The sequence below is a fragment of the Quercus lobata genome, chromosome 5 (genome assembly GCF_001633185.2).
Source record: "Quercus lobata isolate SW786 chromosome 5, ValleyOak3.0 Primary Assembly, whole genome shotgun sequence".
NCBI classification, from domain to species: domain Eukaryota; kingdom Viridiplantae; phylum Streptophyta; class Magnoliopsida; order Fagales; family Fagaceae; genus Quercus; species Quercus lobata.
The window spans coordinates 57,551,436-57,571,111 of record NC_044908.1 but is presented as its reverse complement, the minus strand read 5'-3'; the positions used below and the strand labels follow the sequence as shown (position 1 = coordinate 57,571,111).

Genomic DNA, 19,676 nt, shown 5'->3' with positions numbered 1-19,676 from the left:
TTTAGCATTAGAGGTTTCAGAGAGTATTTTTTGACTGACTCATGTTTTTTTTTTTTTTTTTTTTTACTCTGTACACTTTAGTGTTCTCGCTGATGCTTTATTTAATTTGATTGGGATTTGTTCTTTGCTTTTTATATAAATTCTTTGCTTTTAACAGTTGGACTTGATTTCCTCAATAAGCTTAAAATTGACGTAAGTCGTCTAAAATGTTACCCTAAGCTGGTGAAAATGTTTTTGGTCAATTCAATCTATGTAGCACATCTTGAAACCAAAGCTGGCATGATGCGGGATGCAAAAGTGTCAAGAAATAGAACACGTTTATTTCTAGAAAATAAGAAACAAAACACGTTTGGTTTTGAAAATAATCTTGAATTCACGATGGTTCCTTGAATCCATGACAGTTCCTTAAATCCATAAGAAATAGAACACGTTTATTTCTAGAAAATAAGAAACAAAACACATTTGGCTTTGAAAATAATGTCTGGAATCCACCAGAAATTAGAAAGACAAAAGTCTGAATTTTATTAATTGAATAATTATTCAAAAAACATATACAAACTTAGGGGCTTATTTAAGAGTTCCGTAAAACTTAAAAGATAATAAAATATATTCTAAGATAACTCCTAATTGATACCTAATCATAACAGGAAACCAAATTTGACCTAAAAAACATTAAAAATTCCTAAAAACAAGGAAATAATAATCCTAAAATCACCTAAATTGTATCCTACATCATGGCATCACTGCCTGCATTAGTGGTTCACCCATCAACAGCGCCGATTTGTAAGCGAAATCTTCGAAATTCTGCATCCTGTGTGGGCAATGCATGGTGCATACAAGGGAGAAAAATGAACAGAAAAAGGCTAAAAGCTCATAGGACTCCTAGTAACTTGGACCATAAAAAAATGTACAAATTCAAAGTAAAGGAAAGAGAAAGACAGACCATGATCAGTCTTGTTACTTATTCAATATTTTATTTTTCTTTCGTAAATTAAAGGACCAATCCAGTATGAACGATCACCAGTCACCACAAATATCTTTGTGGAGACCATACGTGATAAGACACATGCACAGGTAGACTGCTAATAATTATATGACACGTCCACTGGTAAACTGCTATGTAGCCACATAATACCTTTAAAAAAAATTATTATTTATTATTTTACATATTTTTTATCTACCATCGTTATTTTTTATTTTTTTTTTAAATATTGTTAAGTACATATGTGCTTATCCAGTGTCCATTCATTTAGCTCCCAAAAAAGTTAAAAAAAAAAAAAAAAAATTGCTGGCCAAATATGTACACTGAGATTCTAAATGTGTTCCTTGTCTTTCTCCCGCCAACAAATCATTTTGATTATTTGTTGAAAGTAGAAACCTTGAATAGCAGTGAGTGATAACTTCAAATCCTCATATCATGGATTTATAATATAATAGTGTATGTATATAGTGTATATATACACTTTTATATATTTTATGCTCCGGCATGAACGGTTGAATATATTATGATGTTTGTTGCATAATAGCCATTACTTATTAAGACAATTGTACAATTAATTTTGAAATTTATTTTTATATAAAATTTCAAAATCAAACTCTATTTTTTATAACACTACCAAAAAAAAAAGAAAAAAAAAAAACATTGAGTTTAGCGACAATAACTCAAGATGGTTGGATGGTTTGAGCTACGGCTCACGCTGGTGGGCGGGTTGAGTGATGATGACTCGGGTACAAATCAGGCCAGAAGAACAGACAAGAATGGCCCAATTGATGCATAAATAGAAGTGACAACCTTTTGGGGACGCTACCAGATTTCAAATTTGATGTTCCAAGTCTGAACCCACGAGAGTTAAATATTAATCTCGATGGTGAACCACCACCACTAGGGCCCCTTATCTATCCCATACCATATCCAATTAAGAAATGTTATAAAAAGAAAAGAAAAAAAAATTGAAACACATGAATAGGATGACTCAAAAAGAACAATCATGCATCTTGCATAGTAATAGCACATTTATGGGCTGTTTGGATTTGTTGTTTTCCATCACTCATAATTTTGTTTTCATCACCCATTACTCAAAATTGATGGATCCCACGGCTGTTTGGTTTATTTGGATTTATTTTCAGTTTTTGTTTCCATCACTCAATTTTTTGATATTTGAGTGATGAGTTATGAAAACTGAAAACACATTTTTAGGTGTTTTCAAGTTATGGAAACTGAGTTTCCATAACATTCTGGTAAATAAACACACAGTGGTTTGTGAACGTCATTGATCATACTTGTGCACCTTTAATATATTTCTTCAGACACTGAAAATTGGGGTTTGTGTTTAATGGGCCAAATCTATTGACTACCCAATATCTTTGAAAGAATGACGAAGTAAGGACGTTGAGGGAGAGGTGTTGTGGGCTTAGTTTCAACGAGGACAAGGAGAAATGGAGAAGAAATGTGATGGTAAAGTAAGGTTTCAACTGTTGAGTGGAGTTAATAGGGTCGGGTAGGGGGGTTAGGTGCACAGGTGAGGTCAGAGTGTGTGGGTCCTAGTTTTTTTAGCTTTTTTGGTTGAAAACATAATCGAGTGTTGGGTGCCAAATGGGCTGAGTGAGATATTTCTTCATTATTGGGTGATAAAAAATGAGTTATAGAGTGCTGAGTGACGAGTGACCTTTTTTTTTTTTTGGAACCAAATAGCCCCTTATCTTCCCTTTACTATCTGACTGACCACTATGTCATTTACATATGAAAGAATGATGGGACAACCCAACATTCAAATCTATCCAAAGTCCAACTAGCATATCTAAGAGATACCACATAAAATTATTAATTTATGATTCTTTTCAATAACTTCCAAAGATTTTCCAAAATTTTGGCAAAATATCCAAAATTCCAACAAGGTCAATACTCAATAACAGCCCTACAATTTTTGACAAAGATAGCAAATGATAAAAAGGAGAATAAATAATGCAGGATATTTACAATTTGGATTGTATACCACATTGATGTAGGAAGCTAATTGGCCTATACAATATAAGTAAATCCCAAAACAGAGAAAGGAAGAAGAAGAAGAAACATGTACACTATTACTAACACAAACCAATGCCAAAAGGTTCGGCAAAAGAACATATCATATCCAATTATGCTCTACCAACTCATCATATTCTAATTTGATTCCACATGGATAGATATGAATGCACAGTTATAACTTCAAATGTGTCTTGGGGACCAATCATGTGTGAAAAAATTGTCATCCTCGACTTGGAGACAAAAGAATATTTTTAGTGAGGAATGTGTGATTAACGCCGATGAGAAAAGGTAGGCAATAAGCAAATAATTATTACTAGGCTGTGTTTTTGTATTGTAGATACTCCCCGCATGTCCACCTTCATGTATAATCACACATGCCTAGCAACAAGTCCCACGACAACATGTTTAAGCATGTTTAAGAAGAAACTGAGGTGAGATGAATAGGTTTTGTTGCATTCCTTAGACTCTATAGTCTATAGCTCTACTTTAGGATGAAAAAACAAATAAAAATATTGGTTTTCCTATAAACAATTCTCTGTTCACCTGTCCAGTGGTCCAAGTACAGGTAGTCAAAAAAATAGTCAGTTTCAACAGTAAGGTAGCATGCTCTACCAAATGTTTAGTAAGAGGTTCATTTCTATGACTGATGAGAAGTAAAAACAAAGCCTCAAATATATTTTGTTCCCATCCATTTAATGAAACAAAAATTGCTCGTGTTTCTGGAGAAAATTGGAAGGAAAAATAGTCTATTTTGATCTGTAATGGCAATCTGATCCTACCACACTGACATAAGAATAGGACCATGCAATTGAATTGACTTCCTGTAACAATGGCCAATCCACTTAAGTTTTAGCCCTAGTCTCAGCACATCCTAATTGTATTTGTATATTATACGATTTTGCTGCCATATAATGAGATAATCTGGATTGCAATTCATACGAGAAAGCGAGACAAGAGAAGCCATAAATGATAAATTAAAGCACCTTTTACCAAATCGATGTAATCTAAATTGATTCTACGTGTCTTCCACATGGGTAAATTTGAATGCAGATACAGACATGAGACAACGATAGACAAATCTTTTCTGCCAGGATTTCTGTCGTGGACGCCAAGGCATAAAGAACCACTCGTGGAAAAGAATGGTTTCTATCAGCAACCATATTTATGCTAATGTTCATGCATCATGCACTTGATCTTTCAGAAATCAACAAGCATTGACCATTTATTTTAAGTGTGCACGCTCGAGAACTAGCACTACCATGTTCAAGTGTGAAAAACACATGCACAACAACTGACACTATCTGACAGGCTTGAAAATGGAAATTGGATGGGATATTTTCTGCATTGTCCACACTCACATATTTTTTAATAACATTAATTATTTACTTGAGGCACCATTGTATGGTGCAATGGTAAAAGTCTTGCACTATCAAAAGCTAGTGTATATGTCTCATTCTTTAGAAAAAAGACAAGATCAATTAAACCTTCTCATTCTCTTTTTTCCTGTTAATCCTCCGGTAATTCATTGAAAAATATTTGCATACTTTTTTTTCTGTTGATTTTCAATAAAACCTTTCATAGATTTGATAAGCTTTTTGTTATGTTATAGATTCTTGTAATTACCTTGTATTTAGTGTTTGCTTTATTACGTGTCAATTTCTTGTAATTTATGCTTAATTCCCTTGTATTTGTGGGCTTTATTTATAATTGGGTTGGGCTTAGGATTCAGTTTGAAAGGCCATTTCAGAGTTGTTGGAAGTGGATATTGTCGCAAGACAATTCACAAGACCTTGTCTGCAAAAACATGTATGTGTGGTGCACATGAAGATCTAAATTTCAGTTAAAAGTCTGATTTCACAAGACGACTCACGAGACAACTCACGAGACCTATCCCACAAAATCCTTAGCATAGCAAGAAATTTTGTTACTTGGATCCTATACTATACCCTACTCATACCCAATATTACACTCTTATTTCCCACGAAGTTTACCTTAGGTACCTCTTGAGAGTTGAAAGAATTGAGGCCATTGTTGAGGAACCCAAACACCATCAATTTTCCATACTTTTTCCTCTTACCATTGCCGTATCTTAGAGAGAAGACCACTCCAATAAAAATAAAAAATAAAAACAATCACAATTTCTTAGTAATGTGAGTGTTTGGATTGTTGGAAAACATTAGAGCTAGCCGTGGTCGCAACGGGGGGGAGTATGCTTGGCTGCACTGGGGCGGAGAAGGAAAAAATGAGATATTATTAAGATGATTATATTGATTTGTTACTGAGATTTTTCTTTGTGTTTAAAAAGGTCAAGATATTATTAAGATGATTATATTTAAGTTTATTTCAATTGGGCTTAAGGTTAGGGTGTTTAAAATTTTATTTTAAGTGTCAAAATAGGAAAAATATAATAATAATAATTTTTTGGTTCAATTCAGGGGGTGCATTTGAACCCCCTGAGCTCCAAGTGGAGCCACCCCTGCATATACTACAACTATTCATACTAATGGATCACTTGGCAGTCTAGTCACGGAGAAATTTTTCGCCGGGTACTCCAACTTCCTCTTTGAAAACATATTCGGTATTTTCCTCGGATTGGCTTCGCTTTACTTACTACCATTTGTCTACACATGCAATTGTGATTTAAATGCTTAGTTCATTTGGTTAATCTCGTAAATTCATTGTTGGGTTTAATTATTTTAATTAACTTAGCCATATATAAAATTTGGGAGTCTAAACTATTGCCTAGTTGATTACTATTAGGTAATTTTTTCACTTCGCTAGTCATGTTTGACGATCGTACACAAAACATAGTGAAAATACCTAATCAGTAGGATTTTAGTTATAATCAAGCTAACAACCTAGATTAATGGCAGTTCTTCTAAAAGCCAAACTATTCTACCAGCAAAAGGCTACAAATGCCATTGGACTCAAGTTGAGAGTGAATTCATCCTAAGCAACCCAATTCCGTTATATAATAAAGGTGGCAAACATAATAAGCAGATAATTTTAGCCTCTATGGTTTCCTTGGAAAAAAAAAAAAAAGTGCCTCTCAGGTTGATGAAGGATGAACAAGCAGTTAAGATTCAAGTCAATGGTAATACTGTCTGCATGAAATTTGTAGCTGAATGCGTTGGAAATATTACTGTCTACATCTTATGTAATATAGTACTTCCTTTCTAGTTAAGTTCATCTTTTTCATCCTTGAGCTAAGACATCACTAGAAATAGGAGGTAATTTGCAGGCTAGCATAATTATGGGAGACAATATAATAAGTTAGCATGAGCTGGAAACAATACCGGAAAGTAGCATCTCGAGTTTTATCGGCTCAAATTGTCGGGGACGTTTTTGCAACAAGGGCCGAAAATGTGAGAATGGCCCAAATCTCCCCTTGGGTTCTTTAGAAGTGTTTATTTGTGGAGAATCAAGCCCAAAATTCCAAATGTATAATGAACAAAAGGCTAATGATGCTTTGACAAGAGAAAATCAAAATGCTAATAATGAAAGTGTAGAAAAAACCATAAAAACATAACAGGTCTGAAACTTCGACCCACAGTCACACAGAAGAAGAAATTGAGGAAGGTCGTGAGGAAGAGAGGGAAGGTTCTCCTGTACCCATATTTCCACCCCTAAGGTTCAGAATTATGAGAATGTCTCTTGGCTTAGTGAGTTTTTGTTTTGAAGTTTCAGGTCTATAGGGAAAACGTGGTTTAACAGGTCTGAAACTTCAACCCACAGTTACACAGAAGAGGAAATTGAGGGAGGTCGTGAGGAAGAGAGGGAAGGTTCCCCTGTACCCATATTTCCACCCCCAACCTTTGGAATTGTGAGATTGTTGGCTAGCTAAATGGGTTTTTGCTTTGAAGTTTCAGGTCCTTAGGTAGAACGTGGCTTGGTTGTTTTTTAGTTGAAGAAAGACTCTTGTCTTAAGCTTGGGTGTTGGTCCCCTGGTTTTGAATATGATTGTGGAATTTATATTGAGTTTGGGCTGCTCTAAGTGACTGGTTTTTGGTCAATAGAAAAGACTTTGGACCCCAAGGTGTTAAGCAAGTAGTAATTTTCAGGTTTGCTTTTATTTGGATAAAAGGAAGGATTACTTTTATCATCATTAAAGGAAATGCTTGACTAAACCCTCATTGGCTCCTCATTTTCAGTTGTTTCAGACCATTGGGAGGCTCAACTAGATGAGAGCTAGCAACTGAAGTTGGCCAATAAGAGCCAACCATTTTTAAAGGAAAAAAAGGATTCGGACAGAAACTTTGGGCCACAGTCACACAAAGCATAAAAGCTGTTTTAAGGTAGAAATTTTGGATACAAGACCTCCTTCATAAGCCTAAGGTGCTACCAGTGTCCCTTACCCACTTGGTAGCACGCATGAGCTAGGCTCATGCAAAAAGTCCGAAAGGAATCGACTTATACCCTCTAAACCACACTTCCTTAATTTCCCACAATAAGTCGCATGGGCTTAGGCCATGCGTAAAAGAATAAAATAAAATATAAGACATGAATTGAGCCCATAAGGAAGTCGGGCTTGTAGAAAATATGTCGCGAAAATGGGTATCAACACAAATTTAATATAAAACTCGAGTTCCATTTGCTGATTTGGAGGTTTTTTGCCACATAAATCTCAAGTCTTATAGACTCGAGCTTGTAAAAATAAACCCGAGTCAGAAGAAGAAGAAGAAGAATAGAGGAACATAGGAGATTAGATCCGAAACAGAGGACTAGATTAGGAGGGAAGAAGAACAGAGAACTAGATTGGGCAGGAAGAAAAGAAGAACCAAATTTGGAAGGAAGAAGAAAAGAATTGAGGAAGAAGATAAGGAGGAACAAATGGAGAATGGGGAACTCGAGTTTTAAATACTCGATTTCCATGTAGATTTTTTTCCCACATCAAACTGCCATCACATGCAACTCGAGTTCACCCTTTGAACTCGAGTTTTAAAGTCTTGAGATGCTAGTTTGCAATATAGTTTTGCAAACATGACAATTAATTAAAACATTTCAAAAATAATGTTAAATGCCAAAAAAAAAATTCTAGAAATAGTTACAAGTCACGTTTAACTTTAATTCCCCTTGAAATCCAGTCCTCTAACCAAAATCTCCCAATTAAATTTCATATTTGATAGTTTTCAGACCCCTTAAAATCACAATTAGATTAACTTAGGTAATTAGCTAAGTGATTACTTAGTCCAATTTAACAAATACTAGGTTATCACAATCAAAACAGTCATATCATGCAAAGCAACGGAAAGATAAATAACACAAAGATATGATCACCTAGGAAACCAAACCGGTAAAAACCTGAGGAGGATTTAACCTAACTATCCTCAAGGTAAACTTGAATTTATTATCTTGAAAGAATCGAAGTTCATACAATAAGACTTACAAGTCCCCACACTCGACTTCTTATTGCTACCTACCAGTAGAACTTACTGACACGACCACGTGCAAACTCCGAATTCACGGACTCCTTCTTTCTTGGATTCACCACCAGATACAAGCACACCCGCTTGTGTTTCTTTAAACTCCAATGGCAGTAACCAAGTTGATCATCAAGGTATAGATAAAATCTCCTCCTTGAAAACCCTAGATTTGTGTAAAGAAAAACTCCTCTAGATCTCACAAGAGATTTACACAAACAACAATATGAGCAACAATACAACTCTCTAGCAACCAAGACTTTGGAGAGGTTTGGGTACAAAACCCTAAAACCAAAAGAGGCACTCTAATCTCTCTCTCTTTAGTCTCAAAAAAGTGGCTTTGGGTTTCCTTTATATAGTGGGAGAAGTAGATCTGAAACCCTAATCCTTAATGGGCTTAAGCTGCTGTTTCGGCCGACTTAAAATTCTGCAGATACGATTTTTGATTGATCAAGCCTGTTCTTCAATCGATCGAACCAGGCAGAATATGAAGTCTTCTTCCTGCAGCTTGTATGTTCTTGAATCTTGAGTTGAATCACCTTGAGCATTGTCTAATAAAACCTATAGACTCTAAGATCTATATCTAGACAAGTTTGTGTTCACGATTTGCCAATTGTTCTAAACATTTAGAACCTAACCATATTTGATTTTTCTTAATTCATATTACTATCGTAAACTTAAGCATTATAATAGTTTTGTTCTAGGTTGACATTTTTTTTTTTTTTTTTTTACAATAAGGTTCTTCTATATTGTTGTAGTTGGGACCTACCAGAATAATTTAAAGGGTTATTAAAAAATAATAATTTATCAGTCCACTTTGTATATTTCCTTCAAGACCATGTTCTAACTTTCTTTTTTTCTTTTTTTTTTTTCTTTTTTTTAATTTTATCAAGACTCACCAGTTTCTTTTATTTAATTTTTTGGGTTGTGTCATAATCTAAAAATTGAAATGAATAAAAAATTATGACACTAGACCAAAAAAAATTAAAAACAAAAAAAAAAGTCTTATCATACGAACAAAGCGCATGTAATGAGGCTAGTATGAGATAATATTTTAATTCAAGAGCCAAGATGAAGCGCATTTTGAAATCTTTTTTTTTTTTTTTTTTTGGTGGCATCTATTAATTTACAAATTTTTGGTCACTCCAATCTACCATTTGGCATGTCGTAAATGATACCACATTTGCACAGGTAGAGTCCTTCTAATTGTCTGTTATGTTGCGCGCGCCCCAAAACAAACACCCCCCCCCCCCCCCCACCCCCCCACACACACACACACACACACACACACACACACACCCAAAAGACATATATATAAACTTATTCTAAAAGTGTCTTTTCCTTTATTGAAAAGAAAATAAGTGTAGCTTATCAAAATAAATAAACAATTAAGTGTATTCAATTCTGGCAAAAACCTTTGAGTATTTTTCTTTGTGTGTGTTTTTGTTTTTTTTTTTTTTTTTGGTTGAAACCTCCATTAGGTTCGGAGGGATTTGGGTAATAGCAGTAATAATTTGAATCAACATAATTTTTTTTTTTTTAATCAAACCTTACATTTATTTTTATATAAATTTCAAAATTAAGCCCGATTTTCTTATAGGTATTCAAACTTTAATATACATAGATTAATTAAAATTCATATATAAAGTAAAAAAAAAAAAAAAAAAGGTCCCCCCTTTAAAAAAAAATAGTCAAATTCCACCTGAAACAAACAATAAAATAATTAACAAAAATAATATAAAAAAAATACCTTAGGTTGTATGACAAACCTATATTGTAAGTTTTTTTCAAAAAAATATATAGAAACTAAAAAACTATGCTAGAAAAATGAAATAATTTAGTAAACTACTAATTAAATTTAAATTTTCTATCACTTTAGAGAAGAAGAAGAAGAAGAGACAATGAATTAAAGCAATTTAATCTTATAACAAGTGGGGATCTATGTTTGATAGTTCAAAGGACTCCCCTTTTCTTTTTGTTTTCTTATGATATAATTCATGAATGTGGTGCTTTTTTAAGTCTAAGCTGAAGGGTATGATGTGAGATGCGGAAGCATCAAGAAGCAGAATATGTCTACTTCTAGAAAACAAGAAACAAAAAATGTTTGCTTCTAAAAATAACTTCAAATCCACGAGGGTTCCTTAAATCCACAAGTGTCCTTGAATCTATAAGGAGAAAGGGCATGGAATCCACCAGAAAATAGAAAGACAATTGTCTAAATTTTATTAATTGAATAATTGTTAAAAAATGTGTAAAGACTTAGGCCTATTTAAGGGTTCCGTAAAACTTGACTAATAAGAAAATTTATTCTAAAATAACGTATAATTAATACCTAACCATAATGGGAACCAAATTTGACCTAAAAAGCATTAAAGGAACTAAAAACAAGGAAATAATAATCCTAAACCTAAAATAATGAAAATTACAAATAAAATACCAAAATTAATACATTACAATAATTAAATAGGAAATTGTGTCCCACATCAAACCCCTCCACTTGAAACAAACTCATCCTCGAGTTCATTTTTAAAATCTGAAATCTTCCACTCAAAATAAATAAATACTTTGAATGCTTGAGCCCCTTGATCTTCTTTCCATACTTGTAACTCATCAATGGAATAAACAAGCCAGCCTAAATTTCTTTTTCCTAGGTCTTCATGTAATGTAGAGATTTACCAAATAAGAACCGACAATTGAATCAAATCTATCAACCCCAATAAAATCAATAAATTTTGGTGTATCACTTACCACCAAAATAAAAAGATCTTGAGAAAGACAATCATCTAACTTGACATCATCAAGATTGTTGACAACTTCCTTTATAATTTTAATTTATTCTTTAACGGTCTCTACTATCTCGACCTCAAGATCTTCTCTATAATAGGGTTTTCATTATTCTCCTCTGCAATCTTGATTTCAGGTTCTTCTTCTATAACTAGGCTTGCATTAATTTCCTCAAAAATCTCTATATTTTCTTCTTTGAATTCTACATATTCTTCAAGAAAAGTATTTTCTTCAATATGTAATTCTTCCTTTAATGGTGGAATAGATGGCTTTTCAAAATAATTTAAATATGAACTTCTTGGCCAGTAATAATCTTGTATTGTATACGACAAGATTTCTTCACAATCTAAGTGATAAAATTTGATAGCAAGCATCTTTTTCATCCTTAGCCATGAACAAATCTTATCTTTACCATGCTAGATTCTATCAGGTCGTACTCGTTCCTTCCAACATAAGGCATACTCACTAAGTTTATACAAAGCAAGCCCAACTTTTTTCTCATAATAAATATTCTCAAAGTTAAGTAAATCTTCTAAATCAAGTAACCAATCAAGAAAATCTTCTTTATAAAATAAAAATAAAAATTTGCAATTCTTTTATAAGACCTATATGAAATTTGCTTTCTAATAGGTTGCCCGAGAGTTATGTCTCCGTGACAATTATCCCTATTGTTTCCATGCTCCAACAACAGCATCCTAGCAAATATATTTGTAAGTGCTAGCTATACATCACGTAATACTTGCTAAGTTTTTTGTCACTAGAGTTGCTACTGTCTCATATGTTAGTCACTAAACAAGGATAAGTCAAGACTCTGATACCAATTAATGCAGGATGCGGAAGCATCAAAAAGCAAAACATGTCTACCTTTAGAAAACAAGAAATGAAACATGTTTACTTCTAAAAAGAACCTTCAATTCATGAGGGTTCCTTAAATCGACAAGGATCCTTGAATCCATAAGGCGAAAGGGACTGGAATCCACCAGAAAATAGAAAAACAAAAATCTGAATTTTATTGATTGAATAATTGTTAAAAAACGTGTACAGAGTTAGGGAGCTATTTAAGGGCTCCGTAAAACTTGACTGACAAAGAAATACATTCTAAAATAACTTCTAATTAATACCTAACTATAACAGGAACCAATTTGACCTAAAAAGCATTAAAAGCACCTAAAAATAAGAAATAATAACTCTAAACTTAAAATAACGAAAATTACAAATTAAATACAAAAATTAATACATTACAATAATTAAATTGGAAATTGTCTCCTACATCAAGGTGAGTCGATGGAAAATTCCTTTGACTAGTTAATGAACTAAAAGGGGTAATAGTGATAGTATATCACAAAGCTTCAGGGGAAAAAAACCATCATTGCTATAAAACATCCTCTAGTGGTATAATTTTTTATAATTCTTAAGTTACCTACTAAATAATTTTCAAAGTTTAATTTTTTCATATGATTTCATAAGGTTCCCTTATAAAACCTGGGAATTTTTTTACCAATTTTCCTTATCATGGTTTAACGAAATGATGGTAATTCCCAAAGTTTTACCCAAAAAAAAAAAAATATATATATATATATATATATATATATGTGGTTAGAGGCTGATCCAGTAACCGCGAAATTTTCAAAAATGACAATCCTCTCTTAAGCTCAGAGGTAGTCAAGCATCAATCGAGCATTTCGCTCAAGTTGACATATTTTTTGCTAAAAGTTAAGTCATTGTAGATTGTATTTTCAATTACACTATTTGAATGGAATGTGTTCCTCCTAATGTTGAAAATGCTTGCATTGCTAATTTAGTGCATTCTTAATGAAAAGTTTGAAGCTTCCTCTCTAAAAAAAATAATAATAAAATAAAATAAAATAAAAAGAAGAAGAAGAAGAAGAAGAAAAAGACTGTGTGACAATGTCCTACCAAATGCATTTGCATAGCTTGATTCTTTATCTCATCAAACAGGCTGATCAGTAGTCAGCATTTTATTTTCAATTCAAATTACTTTACTCATATTTTTCCTAGTCTTCCGTAAAATCTCCAATGAGATCAGAGCCCCTTTGCATAACACTATTACTGCATGGTGATCATACTGAAGTCGGCAGCTTATTGAGCTGATACGTTGCAGTCCCCAATGACATGCATGTTGCAGTAAATTACTACATGCAAATACAAACGTTTAAAATGCGAACTTTATTCAGCCACGTATCGATTAATTTGTTTGTCAGTGATCTGAATTTGTAAGAGCATCAGGCTTACGTTACTCTGGTTGCAAATATAACCAAAATTTCTGACAATTAATAAATGGATTATCAATCAGAAATTAAATAAATAAATAGATTACGTTTACATGGACCCTTGGGGGCCTGGAAGGTCAAGTTTGTGTATCGGTATGTATGTGTGTTTAGGGTGTAGGTAGGCCAAGTTCTTTGAGCTGGATGATCAGGAAAAACATCCAGTAGTATGCTTGGTCATCACCAATATTATTCATGGAAACCATAAGACACGTGCATAGCTAGAGTCCTTTTGATAGTTTGCTATGTTGCCACATATATGCTTTTATGCAAACAGTGTCTATTCCTTGTGTGTATTCAATTCAGGCTTTAAACCTTTAGGTTTTTTCTTCTATTTTTTCGTAGAAACCTCAATTTCGTAAAGGGGATTCCGGCAATAGAAAGAGTATTTTTAATCAATATAAATTTTTTTTTTTTAAATCAAACCCAAACTTTTTATATAGATATTCAACTTTAATATATACACAGATTAGTTAAAATTTATATTTAAAAAAAAAATGCCCCTCAAAAAAAATATAGTCTCAAATATCAGTTAAAACAAACAATAAAATAAATAACAAAAAATAATATTAAAAATTTACCTTAGGTTATATAACATAAGCCTATATTGTAAGATTGTTGGTTTTATCAAAATTACAAAATTATGATAGACAAATGAATAATTTAAAAAATGTAATGAAATTTAATTTCTTTTCAATTTTTTTCAAACTTTTAGTAATAGATAATTAAAGTAGTAATTTACCTATTAGAACATTGGAAATAGAACTTCATACAAAGTAGAAATATCATAATATTTTTCATGTATTTATTATTTTGTGCGGGCTCTTGTATTATACATGTATGCAAATTTTTTTTTTTTTTTTTTTTTGGAGAAAAACACATGTATGGAATTTGATCATTAAGGTAAAATTATTAATTGTGTTTGTACATAGATTATCTATTCTATCGTTTAAAGTTTATTTTGTATTTCTAAGAATGAAATTATATATATATGGGAGATCTAGAGAGAGAGAGAGAGAGAGAGAGAGAATGAAAGATAATAAACTTTCCAAAAAGTTAAAAGCTTTGAATATTAATTGATTTATTGTTCGTAATATGAATTTAAATGCTTCAAAATAAATAAAAAAGAAAAATTTTCACTTTTTTATTATTCAATCTCCCTCCTTAGCAATAAAGCAATACAAAAGAGGCCAGATAACAAAAAGATAATGTCTTAGCCAAATTGATGGATAATTAGTAGATGACAACCCCTTGGGGATGTTACCAGATTTTCAATTTTGAAGTTACAAACATGTTGTCTTGGAAACAAACTAGATAGACTTTTGATTGTCTATCCTTGGTGTAGTGGAATAAATCATGAAAACTAATGCATAAATAACTATCGGAATGAGGAAAGAGAGACAATTGACCAGATTAGTAGTCATAGTAAATAATAGTTTTATATAAATAAACAACCAAAAATAGTACCAAAAATTCTTGCAGCATCAAAAGTAGATAGAAATGATAACAGAATGATTTATACTATGCTATTACTAAAGAAATAGTTATACCATTTCCTAATTAAACAATAGGTAGCAGTAGTCTATACAAGACCCTATAAAATACTATTGCAAATTAAAATTTTCATATCCAGAAAATATCAAAATATAAATAATAATTATCATATTGATTCTTTAGTAAGCATTATAATTTTTCCGAATTCCAACGGATTCAACAAGTTTCTGTTTATTATCTTTATAGATACCAATTATTATGTTATTTTCATCAAGTTTAGTTGGAATAAGCTTTGCAACAAAAAAATTATAAAAATATTATATCTATTATATTTATTTTTGTCGTCCATGTTCTTACAGATATTGTTATATATGTTTATCGGAATTTTTACTTTTATTGTTGTTGATATAACCAAAAAAAAAAATAGTTTGTTGCTGATATTTTAAAACCTTTTTTGTAGAAAAATATTTAAATATTTTTCTACATTCATAATACTACCCGAAACCAAAAAAGAAGACAACATTGTAACATTTTATGCACGCATAACTCGCTATAAATAGCCTTCCACAAAATAGCACTACAACAAATCTGACTTTTTTCAAGGGTCAAAACCCTTAAAAAAAGTATTAAAAAACCTTGAAAAAAATTATTTCAAGAGTTAAATTGAACCTTGATAACCTTCGAAACATATACCGTCAAAAAGGAAATTTCAACGGCCTTCATGACCCTCAAAACAAGCGCTCTAATCTTATTTTGAGGGTCAAGAGACCCTTAAATAACCTTTTACCAAAGTTTAAAAGATTTATATTTACAACCCTTGATAAATAAGGTTATTTAAGGAGTCTCTTGACTCTCAAAATAAAATTTTATTTTATTAAAAAAAAAAAACCACAATCATGCACAAAAAAAATATATATATATATATATATATTTATTTATATATTACTACAATTACACACAAAAATTCACAATTGTTAAGATGATATGCTATGATATTGATTTTGATTAATAGAAACATTATGACTTGATTTTGATTTACCTGCATAGGTGCATGAATTGGCCAATTAAGGAGAGAAATTTCTTAGAAACTAAATATTTATGATAACTGAGTATAACTAACAGCACAGTTAACCAATGAACAAAATAGCAATAAAATATAGTCATTTAAGAAGATATAAGCTGACTCATACAGCGGAACTCAAGAACATAACTAAGTAGCCAACAAGAGAAATTACTCATACAGTGGACAAAGATTCGTGTAGGACAACTTATAAGGATTAAAATGGCAGAGCTTACTTCCAATAGTGTACTTGCTTTGCAAATCTTGTGAAAAAGAAAAATGAACACAGAAACACCATCAGATTATTTTGATGTTTTAACTTTTAATTCAGTGAAATGATTGCTTTAAAAATTCACAGTAGTATGGCAGCACTAGCAGGATTAAAATCAATGAGATAGCCTTTATTTAGCTTCCAAGAGAAGATGAAGTTCCCAAGCTTAACATCTCCGTGAGCCACTCAATGCAATTACAAAAATTGATAAATATCATTTTTGTGACTGGGAAATACTTGACCCAATAGCGCCAGGATACAAGGCCAAAGCATTGAAAAGCATCAATTATTCAAGATAGTATCAAGCATAGATTGATAAACTATCAATCCTCAGAGACTGCCTAAATGTCAAAATTTTCACAGAAATAAATTTAAGTGCCTCTTGATTGATCAAATAGAGTTGACTAATACAAAAATGCCAGAGCAGTAAAATCCCCCAAGTGATCCCAAAATGTAAACATGGAATTCTAAATCACAAATCTCAAGGGTCCCTATAATGTCACAACTGCCATAGAAATAAAGATGGTTGCCACTTGATTCATCCACTAGATTCAATTGACAAAGACATCCAAAGAAGTCAAGTGACAAATGCTAAAATTTTTTACTCTTTCAATCACAGTTTTACATTTAGATTGTTTTTGTTTGTGAAGATTTGTAATCATATGTAATCATGAATGAAAGTAGTATACACTCATGGAAATGAAATCTAGCACATTTTCCTACAAGGTCAACTAAAACTTGTACAGGCAATCATGATAAACTTCTCTTTTCTTTTGAATAGAGAAAACCTGGATACACACACACATAGAGAGAGAGAATGCTTTACATTTGAATCATTTTCATCAAAGATTTCACCAACAATCTCCTCAACAACGTCTTCCAGGGTCACAATCTGTTCACATCACACACAATAAATTAATAAATATTACAGATGCAAGGCGCATTGTGTTGTTGAATTTGTTGATAACTGATCATGCAGACTTTATAAAGAAAGGACCTTAGAGAAAGTTTAAGTTAAGTCAAACATTATATTAAAAATATCAATTACTGAGGAGGAAACTCATTTGTCTTATTTCCCATCTTTGAAAACATTTTTTCTTTTCTTTTTACTTATTAAGTACTTTATCAATCAAAGGAAAAGACAGACAAGTTAATGGAAAATATACAAGAGACGCATCAATGAGAAAATTTGAAGTCTAGATCGTGACAAAATCCAGAAGTAATTTTATCTTCACTGAATGAGAATTTAGCATGTTAAACTAGGGGATTCTAGAGACATCAAAGTTCTGAAAGTGTGGAATACTTTGCCTAATGTGTTGCATTTGGAGGAAGTGAAATTCTAGGAAATTTGAAGGCTTCAATTGAGTCTCTATTCTTAAGATCACCACATTTCCCATACATATCTATCAAAGTAGATTGGATATGCATGCTTCCATGATCAAAGCCTAATTTTAGAACATAAGAGTGAATCTGCTTACCAAATTGAATATTATTGGACCCACTAGACCAATTCAAGAAGCCTACAAATGATCGAATCGAAGGCCTCTTTCCCCAAAACTGCATAATTGAAAATAATTTGAGAGCATCAAACAATAAACCATTATCTGCATAGACTATGTCAGAAATTACCAGCTTGAGGGTCCTGAACTTAGCCCAAAACAACCTACAGGGAGAAATCCCCAGCAAGATTGGTGGAATGTTCAATTTAGAGCAACTTGATTTGAGTTACAACAATATAATGGGTGAAATCCCAGGAGAAATTGGAGGGCTAGAGAGTTTGACCATATTAGACCTGAGTTGGAATGGAATTGAATGGAATGTGCCTAGTTCTCTTGGTCAGCTTCATGTTTTACAAAAGATTGACTTGAGCTCAAACAGGCTTGTGGGAATGATTCCACCAGATGTAGGGAAGCTCAACAGGTTGGCCTTGCTTGATTTGAGCCACAATCTTCTTAATGGGCCTATCCCTGAAACACTCTCAGGTTTAGAGCATTTGGAGTATCTACTAGTTGATCACAACCCTATAAATACAAGTATACCTTTGTCTATAGGGACGCTTAGGAATCTCAAATCACTGAGCTTCTCTGGGTGTGGACTTACAGGCCCAATACCCAACTCTACAGCTACATTGGAAAATCTCACTGCTCTTGATCTAGACAACAACAATCTCACTGGGACAATTCCTCCAAATTTAGGGGCACTTCCAAATCTTGATCAGCTAAACTTAAGCTACAATCAGCTAAGTGGGCAGGTACAACTCTCAGAGGAGTTCATTGACAAGCTTGGGAAGAGGCTGGATATTAGAGGCAATTCTGGGCTCTGCACAAGCAACCAGACGTACAAAAAGCAGAACAGTTCTACATCTCTCGAAGCTCCTGTTTGTTTGAATACAACAGGACCCAAAAATGACAAAACGATGTCTGATAAACAACCAGATGATGATGAGAGGATGAAGCCATCTTGGTATCACGACAAGATGAGTTCAATTTCTCCCCTACAGATGAATCAAAAGCTCATTTCACTTACTTTAGCTGCTAGTTTTTTGTTGTTTGTTTCATGATTTTCTTAACGTGGGACTGTAACTAAGTGTTAATTCTATATGAGAGTCAAGCCAGTCACTAGTTTTTGTTTCAGTTTTTTTGCTGAAATAGTTTTTGTTTCAGTTTATATTCACTAGTCATTTTCTTTGCATTTTTGAGATATGCATAGATAAGTTAATGCAACGTACCGATAGACATTAATCAATGGTTGAAAAATTGGGACCGCCTGCAAGTGAGAAAAAGCTAGGGACCAAAACCCCTTTTGAGGATTTTTTGCTATCTACCAAGAAACGCGAATCTCATAAATCTCAAGTCTAATCAACTAATGTTGCCATCTATCAATTGCAGCAGAGAAAAGTAGCAGAGAAAAGTAGAAGTGTCGGGTGTTATCTTTATGGAGCATTCACCCTTCTCAAGTTAAAAGGATATGCTTCAGTACTTTTGTAGGAGAGAGAGAGAGAGAACCTCAAAATCATATCATAACAGTAGTGCACAAATCAAGGGTTGTGTCATAATCCGAATATTACTTCTACCAGCAAAGCTCGCGGATAGTTCGGATTTCACCGATAAAACAGGGTTATTATTATTATGTAATTTACTTTAAGAAATTTTTTATGAAAAATTATATAAGTTGTAAAAAAAATTGTAATTGTAAGGATTGGATTTGATTTTGGGTCCAAAACAATAAATTTATAGAGAGTGGATAGAAGAATTAGGCTTAAGTGAATGGGAGACCAGTTATAATGAGTTTCTAAGACAATCAAATAGAAATGAACCAAATTTGTACAAGAAAG

General features: G+C 32.6%; 1 protein-coding gene across 1 annotated transcript; it reads left to right on the top strand.

Moving 5' to 3' along the window:
• The first annotated feature begins 17,822 nt into the window (after nucleotides 1-17,822).
• LOC115992693 (receptor like protein 29-like) lies at nucleotides 17,823-19,416 on the top strand. Its single transcript, XM_031116919.1, has one exon. The coding sequence runs from the start codon at nucleotides 17,958-17,960 to the stop codon at nucleotides 18,900-18,902; it is 945 nt and encodes a 314-aa protein (XP_030972779.1). The 5' UTR covers nucleotides 17,823-17,957; the 3' UTR covers nucleotides 18,903-19,416.
• Nucleotides 19,417-19,676: the final 260 nt, after the last annotated feature.

Excerpts from the sequence above, each read along its gene's own strand:
- LOC115992693 (XM_031116919.1), top strand. The coding sequence starts at position 17,958 with ATGTCAGAAATTACCAGCTTGAGGGTCCTGAACTTAGCCCAAAACAAC.